The sequence below is a fragment of the Tachypleus tridentatus genome, chromosome 10 (genome assembly GCF_004210375.1).
Source record: "Tachypleus tridentatus isolate NWPU-2018 chromosome 10, ASM421037v1, whole genome shotgun sequence".
NCBI lineage: Eukaryota > Metazoa > Arthropoda > Merostomata > Xiphosura > Limulidae > Tachypleus > Tachypleus tridentatus.
Window position 1 is genome coordinate 18030844 of NC_134834.1, and position 22857 is coordinate 18053700.

The window sequence follows — 22857 nt, forward strand, 5'->3', positions numbered from 1 at the left end:
CTTGTAGTATTAAGACTATTGTTTACGTTTACTTGTAGACTATTGTTAAGGCTTGTAGTATTAAGACTATTGTTACGTTTAACTTGTAGTATTAAGACTATTGTTAAGGCTACGTTTACTAGTATTAAGACTATTGTTAAGGCTACGTTTACTTGTAGTATTAAGACTATTGTTAAGGCTTTACTTGTAGTATTAAGTATTAAGACTATTGTTAAGGCTACGTTTAATTGTAGTATTAAGACTATTTTAAGGCTATGTTTACTTGTAGTATAAGACTATTGTTAAGGCTATGTTTACTTGTAGTATTAAGACTATTGTTAAGGCACGTTTACTTGTCGTATGAAGACTATTTTTAAGGCTACGTTTACTTGTCGTATGACTATTGTTAAGGCTACGTTTACTTGTAGTATTAAGACTATTGTTAAGGCTACGTTTACTTGTAGTATTAAGACTATTGTTAAGGCTACGTTTACTTGTAGTATTAAGACTATTGTTAAGGCTACGTTTACTTGTAGCATTAAGACTATTGTTAAGGCTACGTTTACTTGTTAAGACTATTAAGTATTAAGACTATTGTTAAGGCTACGTTTACTTGTATTGTTAAGTATTAAGACTATTGCTTACTTGTAGTATTAAGACTATTGTTAAGGCTAAGTTTACTTGTAGTATTAAGACTATTGTTAAGGCTGTGCTTACTTGTCGTATTGAGACTATTGTTAAGGCTGTGCTTACTTGTCGTATTAAGACTATTGTTAAGGCTACGTTTAATTGTAGTATTAGACTACACTATTGTTAAGGCTATGTTTACTTGTAGTATTAAGACTATTGTTAAGGCTACGTTTACTTGTGTTTACGTTTACTTGTAGTATTAAGACTATTGTTAAGGCTTGTAGTATTAAGACGTTTACTTGTAGTATTAAGACTATTGTTAAGGCTACGTTTACTTGTAGTATTAAGACTATTGTTAAGGCTACGTTTACTTGTAGTATTAAGACTATTGTTAAGGCTACGCTTACTTGTAGTATTAAGACTATTGTTAAGGCTACGCTTACTTGTAGTATTAAGACTATTGTTAAGTATTAAGACTATTGGCTACGTATGAAGACTATTTTTACTTGTAGTATTAAGACTATTGTTAAGGCTACGCTTACTTGTAGTATTAAGACTATTGTTAAGGCTACGTTAAGACTAAGACTATTGTTAAGGCTATGTTTACTTGTAGTATTAAGACTATTGTTAAGGCTATGTTTACTTGTAGTATTAAGACTTGTTAAGGCTACGTTTACTTGTAGTATTAAGACTATTGTTAAGGCTACGTTTACTTGTAGTATTAAGAAGTATTAAGACTTGTTAAGGCTGTGTTTACTTGTAGTATTAAGACTATTGTTAAGGCTACGTTTACTTGTCGTATTAAGACTATTGTTAAGGCTACGTTTACTTGTAGTATTAAAACTATTGTTAAGGCTACGTTTACTTGTCGTATTAAGACTATTGTTAAGGCTATGTTTACTTGTAGCATTAAGACTATTGTTAAGGCTACGTTTACTTGTAGTATTAAGACTATTTTTAAGGCGATGTTTACTTGTAGTATTAAGACTATTTTTAAGGCTATGTTTGCTATTTGTAAATATTTTATGAGAGAATATGTTATTCAGAAAGAGGGAATCCTTGCTACGACTGTCTCAGACCTAACTCCTCTTATCGTTCAATTTTTTTTTCAACCTTCCTGTTGAATTGAATCACGCAGCAAGCATAGCACCACGGGTCGGGATGGTAAAAAAATACAAGTAACTGAGGGTAAACCATTCACTTCTGTTACAAGAGCGCGCCAACGTGCCCGACTTCTCGAGAAAGCCAGATATAGGATTGCGATTTACCAAGTTCATTTACACGACAGCCACAATAACCAATCACATGAAACACGACTACAAACCCTGCTTTAACGAACTTCGCTTTGGCCTTCATCGTTGAGTGTTCGTGCACTTTTATCACACGGGAAGTATTAATTGTGGCCATCCAACCGAGACGCATTGTTCAAATTATCTCTCACGTGATCAGAACATTTCTGAAAAGTTTTTTTTAAGATGTTTGTTTTGTTTTTGAATTTCGCGCAAAGCTACTCGAGGGCTATCTGCGCTAGCCGCTCCTAACTTAGCAGTGTAAGACTAGAGGAAAGGCAGCTAGTCATCACCACCCACCGCCAACTCTTGGGCTACTCTTTTTACCAACGAATAGTGGGATTGACTGTCACATTATAACGCTCCCACGGTTGAAAGGGCAAGCATGTTTGGTGTGACGGGGATTCGAACACGCGACCCCAGGATTACGAGTGGAGGGCTTTAACCACCTGGCCATGCCGCGGCCACGAATCGCAGAACACACGAGGAATAATTCAGATGCACGTACATGTTGTCACGGAAAGTGAATTTCGCTGGTTTCGTAAAAAAACAACAACAACCAAAACAACAAAGCGTCAATAAAACAAACATTTAATATTACTAATTTATGTAATCATCCTGACGGTATTTTTAAATTGCAAGGGCGTAATTTAATCTAACCTCTAGAATCGCCCAAATCTCTGTCACAGTCGCGTCCTGTCGCCGACCGGCATGGCTGTGTGATTAAAGCACTCGACTCGTAATCCAAAGGTCGCGGGTTCGAATTACCGAAACACCAAAGATGCTCGTCTTTGTAGCCGTGGGGGCATTATAATGTCACGACTAGTGCCACTAGTCGTTGGTAAAAGAGTAGCCCAGGAGTTGGCGGTGGGTGGTGATGACTAGCTGCTTTCCCTTTAGTCTTACACTGCTAAATTAGGGACAGCTAGTGCAGAGAGCCCTCGTGTAGCTTTGCGCGAAATTCAAAAACAAAGAAACAAACAAAACGGATCAGTTGCCCACAGTTAAAACTTCAGAGAAGGCGGGAGATCCGGATACAAGACTGATTATATCGTCTAGTTTGCCAGGAAACCAGAGCAGATCACTCGCAAACAGCATCTGTGTTCCAAATGAACCATCTGCTTCTGGGAGCCATTACACAAAACATACGTGGAAAGCTTTCGCCGACATCCTTATTATCACCCACCATTCCTCGCGTGCGCGCGTGCACATCTGTACGATAACATACAGCCAGTTCTGTTCTCTTTTGTGAGATATTCACAAGTGCTGCTGTCTGGACACTACTACACTTCAAGAAGCAAATGTAAACTTAAGAACGAATAGAGTAAGAAAATATCCACAAAGGTAAGATTTCTCCAGGAGTTTAAAAAACATAATCGTAAAAGAACACAATTTTAAAAAACATTAAACTGTAAATCTCTTTAACTAGTGTATTTTTTGTGTGGTACTAATACCAGATTTAGGTTCAGTCTTGTGAATTTTACGTAGAAATTCTGAGATCCTTCAGAGTATTAATCGAGGTATATCTTGGTTCCCACCCTCATGATATTGTAGTTTGCTTTAGTCTGCAGAAAAGTGGTAGATAACATGACGTAATCACATTCTGCGAAACCTACGGGGGCGGAAATGTAAGTATTGTAACAAACGAAAAAAAAATACAATTTTAGGGCGCAGATCAACAAATAAAAATATAAATGTTGGTTGATGCGCAGTAAGATGCTCAGAAATGAGATTCTTTGATTGACTTGTACGCATCAGCATAATATACAGTACTATATTTAAATATACTCTCTATACTAAAATAACCATTAGGCGGCCTTGAGATATGTGGGCGGAAATATGAGTTCGTTCCATAAACTATAGCAAGTTTCGTAGAAACTGGAAGGCTTACGAATGGTACAATTAAAAGTTTATTTACCAAGAGTTTGGTTTGTGTTGCCACATTTCGAAACAATTGACTACTTTTTGTTTGATACACGACTTATAATTGGAACTGTTTTGTTATTTACGTAACTACAACCTTGAGTAGAACTTACGAACTGATATTTGTTCTTAGCACTGTCAGTTCATTGTTTCATTAGTTCTGAATAGTTTATTTAACGTTAGTACAGATGTGTAAAAGTTTCTTCGTGTGCATATCATGAATATGTGGAAAATGCATCTTTTATGGCATAAGTCACTGTATTCATATGTATTTAAATATTTTTACTGTGATATAAATTAATTATATTCATATGTATTATAATATTTTTACTGTGATATAAGTCACTGTATTCGTATGTATTAAAATATTTTTACTGTGATATAAGTCACTGTATTCATATGTATTTAAATATTTTTACTGTGATATAAGTCACTGTATTCATATGTATTTAAATATTTTACTGTGTATTAAAATTTTTTTACTGTGATATAAGTCACTGTATTCATATGTATTAAAATATTTTTACTGTGATATAAGACACTGTATTCGTATGTATTAAAATATTTTTACTGTGATATAAGTCACTGTATTCGTATGTATTAAAATATTTTTACTGTGATATAAGTCACTGTATTCGTATGTATTAAAATATTTTTACTTTAATATAAGTCACTGTATTCATATGTATTAAAAGATTTTTACTTTGATATAAGCCACTGTATTCATATGTATTAAAAGATTTTACTTTCATATAAGCCACTGTATTCATATGTATAAAAGATTTTTACTTTGATATAAGCCACTGTATTCATATGTATTAAAATATTTTCACTTTCATATAAATTCTTACTGTATTTATATGTATTAAAATATTTTCATTTTATATAAATTCTAACTGCATTATATTTGTAAAAATATGTTCAGACACGGGTCGACGTAAATTAGAGTATTATAATTTGTGGACACGTAACTGAATTTATGCCTGTAGATAAAGAACAAACTCCACACTTTAAACATATGTAACCAGGTGATTTTCTCAAGCACTTTGTTCTTTTCGCCATAACTGCAGTATGTAGAACTGTAGAAAATAAAACAGTGGCAGACAATGAACAGTCATAAAGACCCGTTTCATGAGATTCATCTACAAGTAGATTTCTGGGTTTTTAAACCCAGTATAACATTTTGTGTTCCTTGGTCCTCAGCTCGGCATGATCAGGTAGTTAGAGTGCTCGACTAGCAGGTTGAGAGTCGCGGGTTCGAATCCCCCACTCACCAAATATGCTCGCCTTTTCATCTGCGGGGAAGTCATAATGTTACGGCCAATCCCATCATTCGTTGGTAAAAAGAGTAGCCCAAGAGCTGGAGTTGGGTGGTGATGACCAGCTACTTTCCCTCTAGTCTTACACTACTAAGTTAGGGAAAGCTAGCGCAAACAGGTCTCGTGTAGTTTTGCGTGAAATTTTAAAGAAATAAACCAATATTTGGCCAACGTGCGGTAGGTATGGAAGTATCTGATGTTAATAGAAGGATTTCATTCGTATATTGTGGGCCCGGCATGGCAAAGCGTGTTAAGGCGTTCAACTCGTAGTCCGAAGGTCGCGGGTTCTAATCCCGGTCGCACCAAACATGCTCGCCCTTTCAGCCGTGGGGGCGTTATAATGTGACGGTCAATCCCACTATTCGTTGGTGAAAGAGTAGCGCAAAAGTTAGCGGTGGGTGGCGATGACTAGCTGCCTTCCCTCTAGTCTTACACTGCCAAATTAGGGACGGCTAGCACAGATAGCCCTCGAGTAGCTTTGCGCGAAATTCAAAAAACAAACAATCGTATATTATGGATATTTATGAGTCACGAGGGGGTAGATTAGTGTTTATAAAATGTTGAATCGATATAATGAGATGTCATAAATATTAATAAGAAGTGACGGGTGAAAACCAGCAAGGTTCCTACAAGACAAGGGCGTTAAGGGAAAAACAACGATTTGGTAATCTTAATTCTTAGGTTAGGGCGTAACAGTACTGTATCAAGGGCAAACTTTAAAACAACTGTGGAAATGCGGCTACAATGAGAGAAACCAACGTGGCTTTTATACAGTTCCACGTGCTTGCTTTCAGTCAACATGGTTATTACATAAACCATTACGACTTGAATAAATAAACAAGAACAGGTGATCATTTTTGTCACTGGACATTGAAAGTAAACGCAATGCTATATTTCAGGTCGGTGACACTCAATCTGTCCTTTTCTATTTATTTAAAGTGAATCTTAAAACTCTTTAGTTTTATATATATATATATATAAAACAATATCATTATTAGTATTGTGTTTTATTTTCAAAAGTATTTAATGGGAGAATCGCCCCAAAAAACAGTCACATCATACCCCAAATGATCCATGATTATTTAATATGGCCAGGTGGTTAAGCCGCTCGACTCGTAATCTGAGAGTCGTGGGTTCGAACCCTTGACATACCAAACCTGCTTGTCGTTTTAGCCTTGGGGGCGTTATAATGTGATGGTCAATTCCCGCTATTCGTTGGTAAAAGAGTAGCCCAAAAGTTTGCGGAAGGTGGTGATGAACAGTTGCCTTCCCTCTAGTTTTACTCTGCTAAATTAGGGACGGCTACAACAGGAAGGCGTCGTGTAGCTTCGTGCGAAATTCAAAACAAATAAAAAAATACTAAAGTTATAAAGTTGATCGCGAATATATAATTTTTTATTCCTCGGCTCGTTGTGACCAGGCATATGGTACAGTCGTTAGCGTGCTGGACTGTAGATCTAAGGTCTAGTCGTTCGTGCCTTGTTATCGCCAAAAAGAGTTTAATAAATGAAAAGTTGCACTGAGTGCGTTGTAAGAGTCACATCACTTATTCGGTCTGACAAGAGTTGTCGGAGGATTGCATTCCTTCTAGTTTCTCACTTCAGAGTTAGGAACTTCAGCGTAGATGATTCCTTTTTGGTTTGTGCGACATCCAACAATGAAAAATTGTTATATAAGCTTTAAATGCAAGCGAAGATCCCTCTCAGAGTCATTTGAATATTTTGTACGGACTGCTCTTCTAAAGTTATCTGGAAATACAAATATAAATGAGGCTCTACAGTCATTATCTTTCATCAGTTGAGTGCAGCTTTGAACCGAGTAATTGCTGTATTTCTGCATGCGAAACCAGCTTTAAAACGGATTCTGATGGATCTTTTACAATTTCGTTAGACAGTCACTCAGAGACTGTAGGTACAGGTTTTATCACAATTCACTAACGTTCGCCACAAATCGTCACGCAATATAGCTTGGCTTGGCTTGATTGTCTGTTTTGAATTTCGCGCAAAGCTACATGAGGGCTATCTGCGCTAGCCGTCCCTAATTTAGCAGTGTAAGACTAGAGGGAAGGCAACTAGTCATCACCACCCACCCCCAACTCTTGGGCTACTCTTTTACCAACAAATAGTGGGATTGACCATCACATTATAACATTCCCACAGCTGAAAGGGCGAGCATGTTTGGTGCGACAGGGATTCGAACCCGTGACCCTTGGATTACGAGTCGAACGCCATAACCCACCTGGCCATGTCTGGCCGGCTTGGCTTGAATTGTGCACAAAACGTTAGGAGAACCATCTGCGCTAGCCTTCCCTAATTCACCGATGAAAGACTAGTGGTTAGGCAGATAGTCAACACCACTCACCACCAACTCTCGAGCTACTACTCTTATATCAGTGAATAGTGGGGTCGACTGACTGTCACATTATAACGCACCCTACAGCTGAAAGGGCAAGCACGTTTGGTGGGACGGAGATTCGAACCCGCTACCCCCAGATTTAAGTCAAGCGTCTCCTAAGCACTAGACACTAAGCACCAGAACAAAAAAGTACTGTAGTGCACGTTGCCTGAGTAACTGGTGTAAAGGAAAAAAAAAAATATTCCGTAAAATCTAGAGGAAGTGCTGACCCCACCCCTAATTTAGAACTATTGAAGGGGGAAGGGGGCAACAAGTTATTCTTTTTAAGACATTTTAAACAAAGGGTTGGTTCTCTGTAAGCAACGCTAAAGGGCTCAAGCCGCACATATATTAACAGTCATGGGCATAACGATTGGATAAAGGAACACAAATATATAGAAAACCTTTAACTGTCAATCGGAAATTACTAAGTGGTTTCTTGTTATTATGAAGAAAGGGCAAGGTTCAGAGAAACACACACACACAACAATTCTGACTCATTAAGAATAATTAACTTTTCAGTATCCCCAATTAGTCTAAATCGCGAATATTTAAACTTTTTATGTGACTGGTGAGACATTTTTCTTTTAACCTAACAGATGGCTAATTCTGAAACAAGAGCCAAAGGAGATGCTATTCACGGGATTCCACGTGACAGCCAATCCAAAGGTTCCTCTGAGACAAAGAGCTGGTACGAAAAGATATTACGACAAACTCTTTTCCCCATATTACTGATGACACTGATACCAAACACCGTGGTATGTATTGTTTACCTTGTTGTTGAAAGAGGTAGCAATGCTGTGACAAATCTGTCGGGAGACTTTCCTACGTTCTGGAGAGATGCTTGGACTTTGGCTGGTGTTGGAGATGTAGAGGTCTGGGCAGTCGTGTTGGGCTTAGCAGCATGGGCTGGATTGTCGTTACTCTTTCTTGGGGGGAGAAGATACTTAGGTCCTCCGACATCCAACGGTTTTTGTCCAGAATACGTAAATTCGGGTTTTAAATATTATTTGCTGTCCTTGTTGGTTTTTGTGACCTTGTTGAGCTATCGCCATGTGTTAGGTGATTTCTCTGAAATCACGTCCGCTTGGTACTGGTATAAGAAAATGGTTCCATTTACAGGGGCACTGGTATTATTTGGATTCCTCGTGTGTATAGTTTTGCTAGTAAAAGGTCTAATATCCCCTTCTCCTGGGGAATTCGGTTCCTCTGGTAATCCCGTGTTTGATTTTTACTGGGGCCTTGAACTTTATCCCCGCCTGGGTCGCTGGTTTGACCTGAAGATGTGGACGAACTGTAGGTTTGGTATGTTGCTATGGCAACTAGAAGTTCTTCTCTTCTGGAAAGCTCAGGTAGAACACAGTGGATGGAACTGGGCCATGGCTGTAACCAGTATTCTTCAGACCGTCTATATAGCTAAGTTCTTTTGGTGGGAAGATGGTTACATGAAAACAATAGACATCATCGTTGACCATGCAGGTGAGTAATATCTAATCTTTTATTTATTTTCATGTTAATGTAAACAAGTTTCCATCTTGGTGTCCTACAAGTTTAACTTGGATTGCCTTGAGGATGCAAAGGAAGTCGGGAAGAAATAGACAAAGTGAAGACTAAACTGCTCCAAGGTTTGAGGGAAGAAGTTGAGGTGGGAATGGAGAAAATGAAACAGAAGTAGTCAGAAAGCTTAACTAACACACCTTTAAGGTAAGAAGCTCCTCAAAATCAGTAGAGTCCGACAAAGATGGAGCTTAGCAGCATTTGAAGTCTGAGAAATTCTTCATCAAACCAAGCTTGATGTGAAGAGGAGGAAGAAGCACCTTCTTCATGTCAACCAGAGGATTCTCCTTGACGCTTTTCCTCTCGACCCCAGTCTTTCTGCTTGTACAAGCTCGACTATCCCAGAGACAGAGAAAGGTGTTTCCTTTAGTATGCACCAATTGTTTAACTTGATTGATTGAGAGCTACGCTTAACTGCCAAAATCCGTCTTGATATATAGCTATATATATATATATAATGTAAAAACGACTAAAAAAGAAGACATAGCGATATGCATAAGTTTAACTGTACAAAAGGTGTATTATTACTTGATAATTCAGCAAAATTAGGTTAAAACAATTTTGTGCTTTCAATTTCTTTTGTGTATGACTTTTGGTATGATGGCCTGAAGATGTTGAATTTATGCTGCTTTTCAATAAAATCAGATCTGGCATGGCCTGGTGGTTAAAGGCACTCGACTCACAATCTGAGGGTCGCGGGTTCGAATACCCGTTGCACCAAACATATTCGCTTTGTCAGCCGTGGGTGCGTTATAATGTGACGGTCAATCCCACTATTCGTTGGTAAAAGAGTAGCCCAAGAGTCGGCGGTAGGTGGTGATGACTAACTGTCTTTAATTAGGGACGGCTAGCGCAGATAACCCTCGTGTAGCTTTGCGCGAAATTCAAAACAAAGTCCAGAACGAAATAACTCAAAATTGAAGTGTTCTTATAACGTGCCACGTAACAGTTTTTGTTTGTTTTATTTATAATACCAGATTATACTTAATAATAGAGTATTAACACTCACCGAATTTCACTCATAATTTTCTTACTTCATGTAAAAAAGTTTGAAGATTTGTTGTATTTTTATGTTTTTCACATAAACTTTTCTTTAATGAATGAAACACATTTAAAGAGTATCTATTTCAAGCTTATTTTAATATTAAATAATTCAAGTTAAGGAGTTTGTATTTACTGTTCATGAGTATAGGGTTCGAATCCCGTCACTGAACATGTTCGTCCTTTTACATGTGAGACGTTATAACGTGTTGGTTAATCCCACTATACAGTTAAGGTACTCCAAGAGGTGAATGTTGTTTATCAGCTACCTTACCTCTAACATATTATTTCAAAATTAAGGGCGACTAGTGCAGATAGCTCTCGTGTAGCCTTTTGTGAAATTCAAACACAAACGAAATCGGTTTATTGTTTTCTTCAACAGTGGACAAGTACCAACAGATTGGAAATTAGCTAATGTCACTCCCATCTTCAACAGAGGTAATAGACGTTATTCCAAAAATTATCGGTGTATTAGTCTTAAATCAGTTGTGGGGAAAGTTATGGAAAGTCTGATAAAAGATATTCTGCAAAATAATATCATAAAGTTTAGAATTGTATCAGATGGTGAACATGGTTTTAATAAGGGGAAATCGTTCCTCACAAACCTTTTAACATGATTTGAAAATGTTACTACTTATGTAGAAGAGGACAAATGTGTAGGTTTGTTACATATGGATTTTCAAAAGCATTTAACTAAATACCACATAAAAGGCTTATAAATAAACTTACATTTATAGGTGTGGTTAACTTATTGGATAGAAGAGTGGCTTGATGGTAGAAAGTAGCAGGTTGTTATTAATGGAGTTCAATCAAACTGGACAAATGTTACAAGTGATGTACCTCAAAAGTCTTAGGACCATTGCTTATTTTGATTTACATAAACAACATACATGAAAGATTGGTCAATAACTACTTAAATCTTCTGATGATATTAAGGTGTTGATGACTGTGAGAGGATGCTGCTACTTTAAAAGGATTTATATCATTTATTGAGTTGGACAAATAAAAGGTAGCTGGGTTTTAATTATAATAAATACAATATAATGCATGTGGACCATCGTAATTTGAATTACAAGTTGGATGGGAATAACTGTAACAGTGTCATGAAAGAAAATGATCTTGGTATAATGACTGATCAGTTTCTGAAGCCATCCAAGCAATGTGCTGCTGTTGGTGGTAAGGCAAAAGGGATTTTAGGTTATATCAACAGAAATACTGAACACAGCACTAAAGAGGTTGTAATTTCATTGTATAGGTCACTGGTTAGGCCATATTTGGAATATTGTGTTCGATTTTGGGCTCCTTAGCTTAGTAAAGACATTGGATTGTTAGAAAGGGTTCAGAAGAGGGTAACTAGGAGGGTACCTTAGATAGAGGGGTTGTTTTATGAGGAGATATTAACATCCTTAAAAAAAACAATTGTTAGAGGGAATTTAATTGAAACATCTAACATTGTAAAAGAAACTGAAACATAAACAGTGAGAATTATAGAACCAGGGGACACAAATATAGATTTGGGCAAGGTAGAAGTCATCTTCAACTGAAAGAATTTTATTTTTCAAACAGGATGGTTGGTCTATGGAATGAATGGGTTGTCTTCAGATGTTGTGGAGGCAGGAAATAAGAGAGTTTAAAGATAGCTCGACAGATACATGAATGAAAATGGCTTGCTTCAAATGTTTTTAATTTAGCTATTTAAATGTTTTAGTTTAGCTTTGAGGATGGGACAACCAACATGGACCAAGAGATCCATTGTTGTCCCTAAACATTATGTTACATTAATCAGTACTAAACAAGATTAAAAAAATAATTTAACCATTGTAATTGAACTTTTCTAACTTTAAAGGGAGACTGGATTACATGGCTACTTACAATGAGAAAGGGATATGAGGTATGTTTGTTGTTATTAAGTACAAAGCCCAATGAGCTATCCATAAAGGTTTGATAAAGTGCACAGCACATCTTCAAACTGTGAAGCTGATAATGTCCAATATTAATTATTTTTGTTTGTACTCTTACATTACTAATAACTTTATTCATACTTTGAGTTTGGTTTGCATTTCACGCAAGCTACACTAGGGCTATCCGCGCTAGCCGTCCATAGTTTAGCAATAAACTACCTGCCGCAAACTCTTAGGCCACTTTTGTACCAACGAACAGTAGGAATAACCATCACTTAATAACGCTCCAACGCCTGAAAGCGAGAACATGTTTGCTGGGACAGGGACTCAAACTTGGAACCATCAGATGGCAAGTCAAGCGCCCTAATCACCTATTTTTACTTTCAGTAGGATACTCGTGCATTATGGACAATTTTTCATTTTGATGTTTTTAGTTTGGAGGTTTACACTGAACCATTATTTCATTTTGATGTTTTAAATTCAACTGTCTCTCTGTACTGTATCTTTTTTTTTTTGGGGTAATAATATTCCAGAGTTTTATTTTAAGTAGACGTTTTTGTAAAATTATTCTAAGTTGATCTTATGCTATTTTTGAAATAACCAAAAGCCCAGATCATTGATCGGTATTTAGGAATTTGTTTATTTTGAATTTTGCGCAAAGCTAGTCAAGGGCCATCTGCGCTAGTCGTCTCTAATTTTGGAGTGTAAGACTAGAGAGAAGGCAGCTAGTCATCACCACCCACCGCCAACTCTTGTTGGGATTAACCGTTACGTTATAACATACCACAGTTAAAATGACGGGCATGTTAAGTGTGACAGGGATTCGAACCCGCGACTCTCAGATTATGAGTCGAGTACCTTAACCACCTGGCGATGCCGAGGCTCGGTATTCAGGAAGTTTATATGTTAATTAATTAACAACATTTACGTTCCAAATAACTCATTTTTTTCCCATTTTATTTCCAAACAGGTTTCTATATCTGCTGGGGATGTATAGTTTTCGTGCCCACGTTTTATACTCTAACAAGCATGTACATGGTGGAAAATGCGCCCTCTATTAACGTGGAACTGGCCGCGGCCATATTTGTCACAGGTCTCATAATGGTGGGTTTAAACTACTGGGCTGATTACCAAAGAAAAATTGCTCGGGAAACAGACGGAAAGTGTTACACGTGGGGAAAGCCAGCGAGGTTGGTGCGAGCCACCTACGTGGACTCCCAGGGGAAACCCCAAAGGAGTCTGCTCTTAGCCTCTGGCTTTTGGGGCTTAAGTCGACACATCAATTACGTGTTTGAACTTCTTGCTGCACTCTGGTGGGAACTTCCTGCAACATTTGACAGTTTGCTTCCCTACGCCTACTTCCTCTTTCTTCTAGTCTTGTTAATTCATCGGAGTTCTCGTGACGAAGACAAATGTCGTCGGAAGTATGGGCGTTTTTGGGAAGCATACTGTCACATATCAAGATATCAGCTTTTACCGGGAATATTCTAATCAACGTATACGTTCACTGACAGATTCGCTGCCGTTACCAACAGGTGTCGTGATTTTCATCAAACTGACGTCACTGACGGATTCACCATAGAACTGAAAAAGCTTCAAACATGATTGGTTCACGGTTTTACAACCAAGAGTCATCCAAGTCCATAGTTCAACTTCAAGTTACCTGACAGATCCTGTTTCATCGCAGCTTTTGCACACAGTGATTGGTTCACGATTTTACAACCAAGAGTCATCCGCAAACCGTCCGAGGTTCAACCTAAAGTCTTAAGTTACCTGACAGATCCTGTTTCATCGCAGGCTTTTGCACACAGTGATTGGTTCACGATTTTACAACCAAGAGTCATCCGAGAATCGTCCGAGGTTCAACCTAAAGATTTAAATTACGTAACAGATCCTGTTTTGTTGTAATTTATATGTATTTGTTTATTCGACTGTAACAACAATCTTTGCTTCTTATCCTTAAGACCTAAGTTTCCATTATTAATATACTGAAAGATAACTTTCTAATCAGCTTTCTTCACCATTTGACGAGCGATTCTGATGTAGACTCGGTTAAAATACTTATTGTTACATACTGACTTAAATTTATTATTTAACGTTTACGTACGTGGTTCATCAGATCTCCAATGCAGAATTTAACAATAGCGGGAAAACCAAAGACAATTACACACGAACAATCGTTTAATCGTTAATATTTGATCAACAGTAATACAACGAACTGGTTCGTGTAATTATTATACAAGTTTATTTATTATATACAAAAATATTTACGTAATCGTTATTTTTGTTTCTCTGTTTATAAAGGTCACGCCCTAAGTAACTTTTAAAACGTGTGTTTCTTCAACGGTTTGTGACCGTAAATGATTTCTCAGGCCCGGCATTGCCAGTTGGTTAAGTCACTCGATTCGTAACCCGAGAGTGGTGGGTTCGAATCACCGTCGCAGCAAAGATATTCGTCCTTTCAGCCGTAGAGGGCGTTATAATGTTACGGTCAATCCCACTATTCGTTGGTAAAAAAAGTAGCCCAAGAGTTGGCGGTGGGTGGTGATGACTAGCTGCCTTCACTCTTATCTTACTCTGCTAAATTATGGACGGCTAGCGCAGATAGCCCTCATGTAGCTTTGCGCGAAATTCAAAATAACGATTTCTTAAACAAGATATTAAGTTACAGACGTTTATAAAGACAGATAAAAATACTAATTTTAGATATTGTCTTAAACACATGACGAATATTATCAAATTATTTGATCTTTCTATTGCAAAAAGTGTCAGTTTGTATGCCAAACAAAAAAGTTTATGGTATTAGAGTTGAATCTTCAGCGTGTTCCACCAATTTGAGGTTTTGTGGTGGACGACTTTTTGGCTTCTATCCTGAGGAAGGCCAGGTGGTTAGCTTACTTACCAGAAGATTCTAGGTTCGATTCCGCGATATGCAACAGAATATGCTCTACACTTCCAGCTTTGATTGAATTATATATACTCTGTCAATTCAAAAACATATTACAGCAAATACTTGTTTATTAGTTACCTAGACTGCGTTTTTATTCAACTTATGGCGTGATGGTGGGCAAAACAAAATGCGAGGCCTATGTAAGATTTTTTGGCCGCGTGTTTTTAACGCGTACGGTATTTATTAGATATCACGACTTTATCAATATACACCAACAAAATACAACAACGTAACAGTCAACAGTAACTAACATTAGCTTTAGGATCGCAACTCTATCATTCGGAACAGATCTTTATGTTAAAGAACCAATAAGATTCTTTAAAATATATAGTGGCGGTTTTCCTTCATAAAAAAACGTGTTAAAAACGTTACTTATAGTAACGCCATGGAATTTGGATTAAAAGCTTCTTGTCATCTCCAGTATGCAATAGTATCAAGCATCATTATTTGCGCTCTCTCGTGACGTTAAACGCTCTTTAATTAGGAGAATTTCATAAACTTAAGCAAATTTGAGTTTAAAAGTTGACAAAGAATAATAACCGTTCACCTGTGTGATTCTTTTAAAAACTTTAGCTATAAACTACTAATTAGTTTTCCTGGCCTAACCAATACTAGTGTATTTGCATATGCTTCAAACCCATAGTTTTGCTGCTGTTAATCGGCCGTCATTACTACAAACTTTAAAAAGAAGAAGACCCACCTTGCTCTTAAGTGAAACTGTAGCGAAACGTTTAGACCAATAGCTTACGTGACTTTTTGTGTAGGTGTGTGCTAAAATTATGGTTCAAATTGAATGGTTTTGGTTGAATAACTTTGCACGTGCCTTTTATTTAGACCAAATTTAATACTTAATTGTGGGTTGTGAAGATATCTCAGTGTACCAAGTTTGAAAAAAAAATTACGAATGTTAAATGCATTTTTTTGTAAAATGTGAAGAGGAAAAAAAAACGAAACTCAATCAAAACTGGATATTTTATATTTGGTGCAAATATTAACGGATATTTTGAAATTTGATATGTGAAGCAAGCAAGGGCCCACTTGAATACACTGAATATATGTAATAGTTTGGATTACCACACTTCGAGATAGAGAAAGTGGAAAATTGCTAAACTCCTATAACACAGTGTGTCCTGTAGGTTGTTTTGGCCGCACAACACACTACTGCGTGTTTTGATCCCTCTATTTGATTAAAGTAGCACTCTGGGCACCATATGTTACCAGTTGCTTGTTCTCCCTACAGTGAACAGTTCTACTTTAGAAACTAGCTGTTTAGCCATTAAGACTCTAGAAAATGCATTATTTGACATATTATTTCTACTGCTTTGTCATTGAACAACACCAGGTGTCACTCTAAACATTTAACGTAATTCTTATTACATGTTTCACTAAAGTTCTATCAAGTTAGATACCCTGACAGGCATAGCTTGTGAGTGGAACACATGACAAGACACGGGTTCAGGTGTTACACATGGACAGTTAGATACAGGTTAGCTGTAGTACACATACAATAAGACAGTTTATGTGTTATACACATACCATTCTCTGATTCAGTCATTTCTTTAAGTGTAACACATTGCTCTTATAGTCAGTGTCAGATTTGCTCAACAGTTAGCAACAGAAAGATAATTTATAGCAAAACATCTTACTGGTTGATAAATAAGCTAATGGCCATTTAAGCACCTTTAATTTCAATAACTTATCGCAATTGTTTTTGTATGTTAAATCCAAATATTCACTGTATAATTAGGCTCTTTTCTAATCATAATTTACATATGGTTTATTTTCTAACATATTCCATGTTTTTTGTATTTTCATTATTGCATACCGTATTTCTCCAATACACTAGTATCCCAAACCTTAAGTATGGGTTTAGTTACCGTACTGAAATATTCCAATTATGTATGCGATTTTTTGCAAGTTGTTTCCGAAACTCTGATTACGAAAATAAAATTTATTTATATAATTTTTTTACGTTTTCTAAGTTGTTGTAATTTACTCTATGCCAAAGATCGCCAACTGTGATTTGATGAGAAAAAATAAAATATTTACAATGAATTTTTCATGATCTACATCCTCATTGGTTAAGATGATGTTGGTTTGGTTTAGGTTTTGTTTCTTAGTTCTTAATACACACTTTTTAGTAAAGAAAAAAAAATATTTCAATGACAACAGAGGACAGCGTGTCCAGAAAGCCTGTATGTATTTTAGATTTCTCATTACCAAATCATCAACAGTTCAAGTTGTTACTGAGTTGAAGTTCAAGAAAGATTAAAACTAAGTGGTGTTTACTGTGAATAATTAAGTGTTCAAAGGATTGTTAGGCTTACATAATCTGTAAATTGTGAATGTGCTAAATGTTGGGCATTACATTTATGTGTTGCTCACAAAACCAAACATTATACAAGATCAAAATTCCTTGTGGTCTTGAAGATAATTACTTTGAGAGGTGGGTCAGGTTAGCAAGCCTAAATAGTGAATCCAATAATTGCGGCTCGAGTGTTGTTGACAATCAAACTACTACAATGTGGGAGTTGTGAGAACATTTTAAAAGTCGGCTCTCTCTGTTTGGTCATGCAAGAGTAGTGAATGTTATTGGCTAGCTCTCTTCCCTCTATCGGTTCAAAGTTAGGGATGGTGCTGAGAGAAGAAAGTAGAGGCGTTTTTTTGTAGTGAAACCTTCCAAACGTTATTCAGAGTGAATTTATTGGATTCGATTTTCTCTCAAAGCTATACGAGGACTATCTGCACGAGAAGGAAGACAGCTAGTCATCACTACCAATGCCACTTTTGGGCTACTCTTTTACCAATGAATGCTGGGGATTGACCGTCACATTATAATGCCCCCATAGCTGAAAGGATGAACATATTTGGTGGGAAACAGATTCAAACCTGCAACTCTTAAGTTTGCGAGTCAAGCACTCCAAACACGTGGCCATGCCAGGTCTTTCAAAGTGAACTTAAAAGGTTATAGGACATTGTCCATTAGAAAAGTTTAAATAAAATTAGGTTTTGAAATGGAAACCTTATTTAGAAAACATTTATTGTATAAAGATTGTGTTAACCCAACATTTTAAATAAAACTTAACAGTATTATAAAAAACAGATCAAAGTTTATGATGAATCCACATGAGATAAAACTACGAGTAAAGACTGGTGGTGAACAATTAAAATAACAACAAAAATTATTGTTGTTTCAAAGCATTATTATTACAACAAATAATTTACATTAATTAATATTGTAACATCAACTATCACAGGTCAATGACATTATTTATATTACAGCAGTAATACAGACCGTCACCAGTCAACAACGGTACTTGTAACAATAACACTGGGCCCGGCATGGCCTAGCGCGTTAAGGCGTACGCTTCGTAATCTGAGGGTCGCGTGTTCGCGCCCGAGTCGCGCCAAACATGCTCGCCCTCCCAGCCGTGGGGGCGTTATAATGTTACGGTCAATCCCACTATTCGTTGGTAAAAAGAGTAGCCCAAGAGTTGGCGGTGGGTGGTGATGACCAGCTGCCTTCCCTCTAGTCTTACACTGCTAAATTAGGGACGGCTAGCACAGATAGCCCTCGAGTAGCTTTGTGCGAAATTCCAAAAAAACAAAACAAACAAACAAAACAATAACACTATTATCGACTAACGACAAGTGATGATATAACAAAGCATCTCCAACTGTCTACTACGTCATTGAAGACCTAAAGGGAAGGTGGAAGACACCTGATGCGTGTACATTCAAAACCTCAACCTGTTCTAATGTCATATGAATAATTATAGTAAGAAATCTTTACAATTAGTTTCTTGGATTTAATAATTATGAAATTAGTTTTAACAAAAAATAGGAACCACTGTTATATGAAGTGTTTCAAACAAAAAATGCCACGATACAAACTACACAGACAAGTAAACTGATATTAGTTGGATTGATTTTAAAGCGATGTTCAATCTCTACTTTGGTTGGCATTGTAAAATGTTTTCTCCATTTAACTGTTCAGGTTTTATTCATCTATGAAAATACAAGAATTAAAATCACAATTACAAATCTAACCCCTCCTTTGGAAGCTCTATATACTTATTTGTGGACCAAACATGGGGATAACATTATACACATATATGATCGTATTTTTAATTATTATTTCTTAATTTTTTAGAGCGACACCTACTTCATTTTAAAATTTACTATTTTTAAATAACCTTTGTTTACTTTTTGACGTTATGCTTTTTAAAATATATATTTTACCTTTAAAAACTGTCACGTGCCTGACAGTCGTTATGTGGCGCCATCCATTGGGTTGAAACGATATTTATGTACGCGCATGATATATTTACCATTTATATTATACCTGTGTGTGAGTGTGTGTGTGGATTTTTATCAGAATATCAAAAGTGGATACCCACAGATTGGTCAAATTGTTTTGAATATTTCACAGTGTTACACAAGGGATATCTGCACTAGCTATCCCTAATCTATAAGTGCCAGACTAGAAGGAAGACAGCTAATCAACACCATCTACCGTCAAATTACTGGACTTTTCTTTTACCAAAGAATAAGAGATCGACCAAGGAATTATAACTCCCCACAGCTGAAAGGGCAAATATCGTAAACACTAGATCATGTCAGGTCCTTCAAAGGACTGAATAAACAAGTGTAAAATTCAGGTCATATCTTTGAAAAAAATTCGGATAATGTTTTGATTATCATCTTGATGTGTCAGTGGGATCGACCCTAACATTATAATGCCTCCATTGCTGAAAAGGTGAACATGATTGGGGAGGGGTTTCGATCCTACCGACTACAAGAAAAGAACCCTTATCACAAGGCCTCACCTCTCATATTCAAGTGAAAAAGTAAAAAGAAAAAACAAAACAACAACAAATAGTCTATTAATTACTGAACGTCACTTTATCTTGCGATCTAAGTATGTAATTACGTAATATCATTATACTCTTGTACTTCTGAAGACGATATCCCACAACTCATAGACGTTTATGGCATGTGTATTTTTTATTCAAAAAACAAGCAACCAGAAATAAAATTTTCATAACTTAAAAATATTCATTAAACTTCGTCATAAATAACACTAATCATCCATACTCAAACCGTATCTTTCGTGTACTTCCTTGATTGTCACGCCATCTAACGAGGCTAAAATATATGAATAATGTTTTTCACAAAAATATTGTACAGCAACTATTAAACATCTTTTGTTGTAAATTAATTTTTGAGTCAAATTTACTGCTGTTAAACGGAATTTGATAATTATTAACAAGTAAATCTCATCTTGGTCTTATTAACAAGTAAAGTTTGTGTGACGTAATATACTGCTTTAGTTTGATACCACAATATCAAATTATTAATAAATATTTGAACTAGTAACTTTAAAATGAACCCTTTCACCGGTCCATGTGATGTTTAAGTTTTTACCAACGCCGTTTAATATTCTCCCTAATCTTTGACTGTACCACCCACCCATCGATTTCAACCCAGACGCTTACACACAGGAGAGATAAATGTATGTATAGTGTAAATATTACGCCTTTATACAGTAGTTTCAAATTTATAAAGGTTAAGTGTAACAGTCACTTTATTCACGACCAACACTTTGTTCGTGCACGAGATAAGAAAGATATGCAATACCACATCTAAAATGCACACACAAGTCCTGCTTGTTAGTTTTATGCTACGGTCAGCGGTCAGCGAGAGTCGTCTCAGACGCAACAAGCTTCCACCCCACTCCTCGCACCACCAGGCCTACACAAAGGTCATTATAATGATTTCATATATTAAACAAACAGTCTTTTTGTTTTTTACTTATAGTGAGGTATGGTTTTCTACCTTACCTGAACAGTGAAAGGGTTAAAAAAGTTTTACAAAACCGAGTTTGATTTCAAATATGAAAAGAGAGAAATATAAAAAAACGTAAGGTAGTGGGAAGAACTATCGAGTTGCATGGGTGATACATATAGTCTAGAGGGGTCACAAACTATGAGTAATTGTAACTAAATTGTTAATCACGTAAACTACTACAAAAGTTGTAAAATACATTAGTATTTGCCCTAAATAAAGTAGCACATTGTTTCTATACCACTATAAGTTTAAAGTTGCACACATGTGAAATATTCTTCCAAATGTTCTGTATTGTTTTCAACATTTCAGCCAAGCTATTTGGTTTGCATTTCCACATTAATTCATTTGTCTTCTAACTATTTGTTCCATGCTGGGTCAATAGGTCTAGTTCCTAATGAATCGACATTGGAGAACCTGTTTGTACCTACCAGCAGTTGGGGTGACATCAATTTTGTGTAGATCTCAAATAACACTGTCTGAAATGCAGTCTACAGTTTCACTGGTGTCCTAGTTTGTTCTATATTGACTGTGATACAGTTTCCTCTCTAACAAACAAACAACTAATGTTATACAATTCTACTTTGAATTCATCTGTAAAAAGTACCTTCATGTGGCTTTATTTATTTCCTTGTTTGAAGCCTGATTTCCATTTTAGCCATTTTATTGAGTCATTACTCCAAAGTAGTTTTTGAGCAGTTACATATACATAAGAGGCCACTTCACTCTAATATACATTATACTTTTCTAGATCTGGCAAGATCTCTATTGGGTTATTGTGTATCATGCATAAAACTTGCATCCTGAGTAATCCAATATATTGTTTTCAAATTTTGTTCTTTCTACCTAGACAGTCTTTTCCATTAATACAAAATTTTAACGTACTCTATACGAGTTTTCACACAGCTTCTATAGAAACATGAAAATTTGCCCCAATCCGTTGAACTGAAAATCCTTCATCATATAATATGTTGATTCCTACACACTCATGTAAAATTTTTATGCTGGGAGCCATCAGTGCATTCACCACACTACTGCTGGGAATAGTAAAGCTGTCTGTACTTATATAAACATTACGCCAATATAGCAGTTTTTAATTAGTTGGATGAAAGCTAATCAGAGTATAATTTACAAACATGTGATTGCGATATTTTAAACAAGCATTCAACATAAAAAAAAACCAATAAAACTATAGAAGGCAACAGAAACTCACCAAGTCGACCTAATACGCATTGAGCTGCATCTTTAATTTCATTGTATTCATGAAGCTTGTCAATGTGCCATTGTAACTCCTCTACTTTAAATCCCCTAAATGAATCAGAGATTAAGATGATCATAAGTAATTTAAAACTTCAATATTTGGTGAATTTTTCTATCAATATCAATTTCAAAATATGAACTGTTTAAGTAAAAAAATTATATACCAAAAATTAATGGTGCAATTTCTTGTATCATATTTATAACTTTGAAGTCAATATATTAATTACAGCTTATCCTAACAACAGAAATTAGAAAAGATTTTAAATATCAATACCTGTCAAAAGACAACAAATTTAACCCTAAAATTATTATTCCAGTGTGGGTTCACCTGAGCCCTACCTGTTTTTTAAAACCATTTTTTTTAAAGCTGTTCATACATAAAATTACTTGTGGGTCCACAATTTTCCTGGTTAGAGTCCCTAGTAACCATGGGCACCAATAGGAAGCAGGAAGAGGGGAACATTTGCCTCCCCTTACATTTCATAGAAAATTGCAGGTATTGTGATGTAAACTTAATGTTAGTTTTTATTAAAACTGTAAAGTTGGGTTTATTTTTAAACACACAAACACATTTTTTAGTCTATTGAGTTACACCGTAAACGCTGAATCTTTATACACTTGTTGGCATCCTTGTTAATAAAGCACGAGACATAAAAATCCCACTAACTACCACGAGGTCACTGATGTACCTTGCATATAAAATGAGTGATTTTATTCAATTTTGTTCAGTAACTTCTTTACAGTGTATTGTTAAAGACAAATAGTAT

General features: G+C 36.1%; 2 protein-coding genes across 8 annotated transcripts in view; one reads left to right on the forward strand and one right to left on the reverse strand.

Annotated features, from left to right (window-relative positions):
- The window catches only part of LOC143228822 (DNA repair protein SWI5 homolog), a 76931-nt gene that overhangs the window by 52522 nt on the left and 1552 nt on the right, over positions 1–22857 (reverse strand). For 3 of the 7 annotated variants that reach the window (XM_076460197.1, XM_076460191.1, XM_076460195.1), the window contains exon 2: positions 22044–22138. In XM_076460197.1, coding sequence (XP_076316312.1) covers positions 22044–22138 — 95 coding nt within the window. The other 4 variants (XM_076460192.1, XM_076460193.1, XM_076460194.1 and 1 more) reach the window with 4 other exon arrangements.
- Positions 2280–18082, forward strand: LOC143228821 (uncharacterized). Its single transcript, XM_076460190.1, has 3 exons — positions 2280–3242; positions 8134–9013; positions 13004–18082. The coding sequence occupies exons 2-3, from the start codon at positions 8134–8136 to the stop codon at positions 13522–13524; spliced, it is 1401 nt and encodes a 466-aa protein (XP_076316305.1). The 5' UTR covers positions 2280–3242; the 3' UTR covers positions 13525–18082.

Excerpts from the sequence above, each read along its gene's own strand:
- LOC143228821 (XM_076460190.1), top strand. The coding sequence starts at position 8,134 with ATGGCTAATTCTGAAACAAGAGCCAAAGGAGATGCTATTCACGGGATT. Across the intron at positions 9,014-13,003 it reads CATCATCGTTGACCATGCAG|GTTTCTATATCTGCTGGGGA; the intron begins GTGAGTAATATC and ends ATTTCCAAACAG.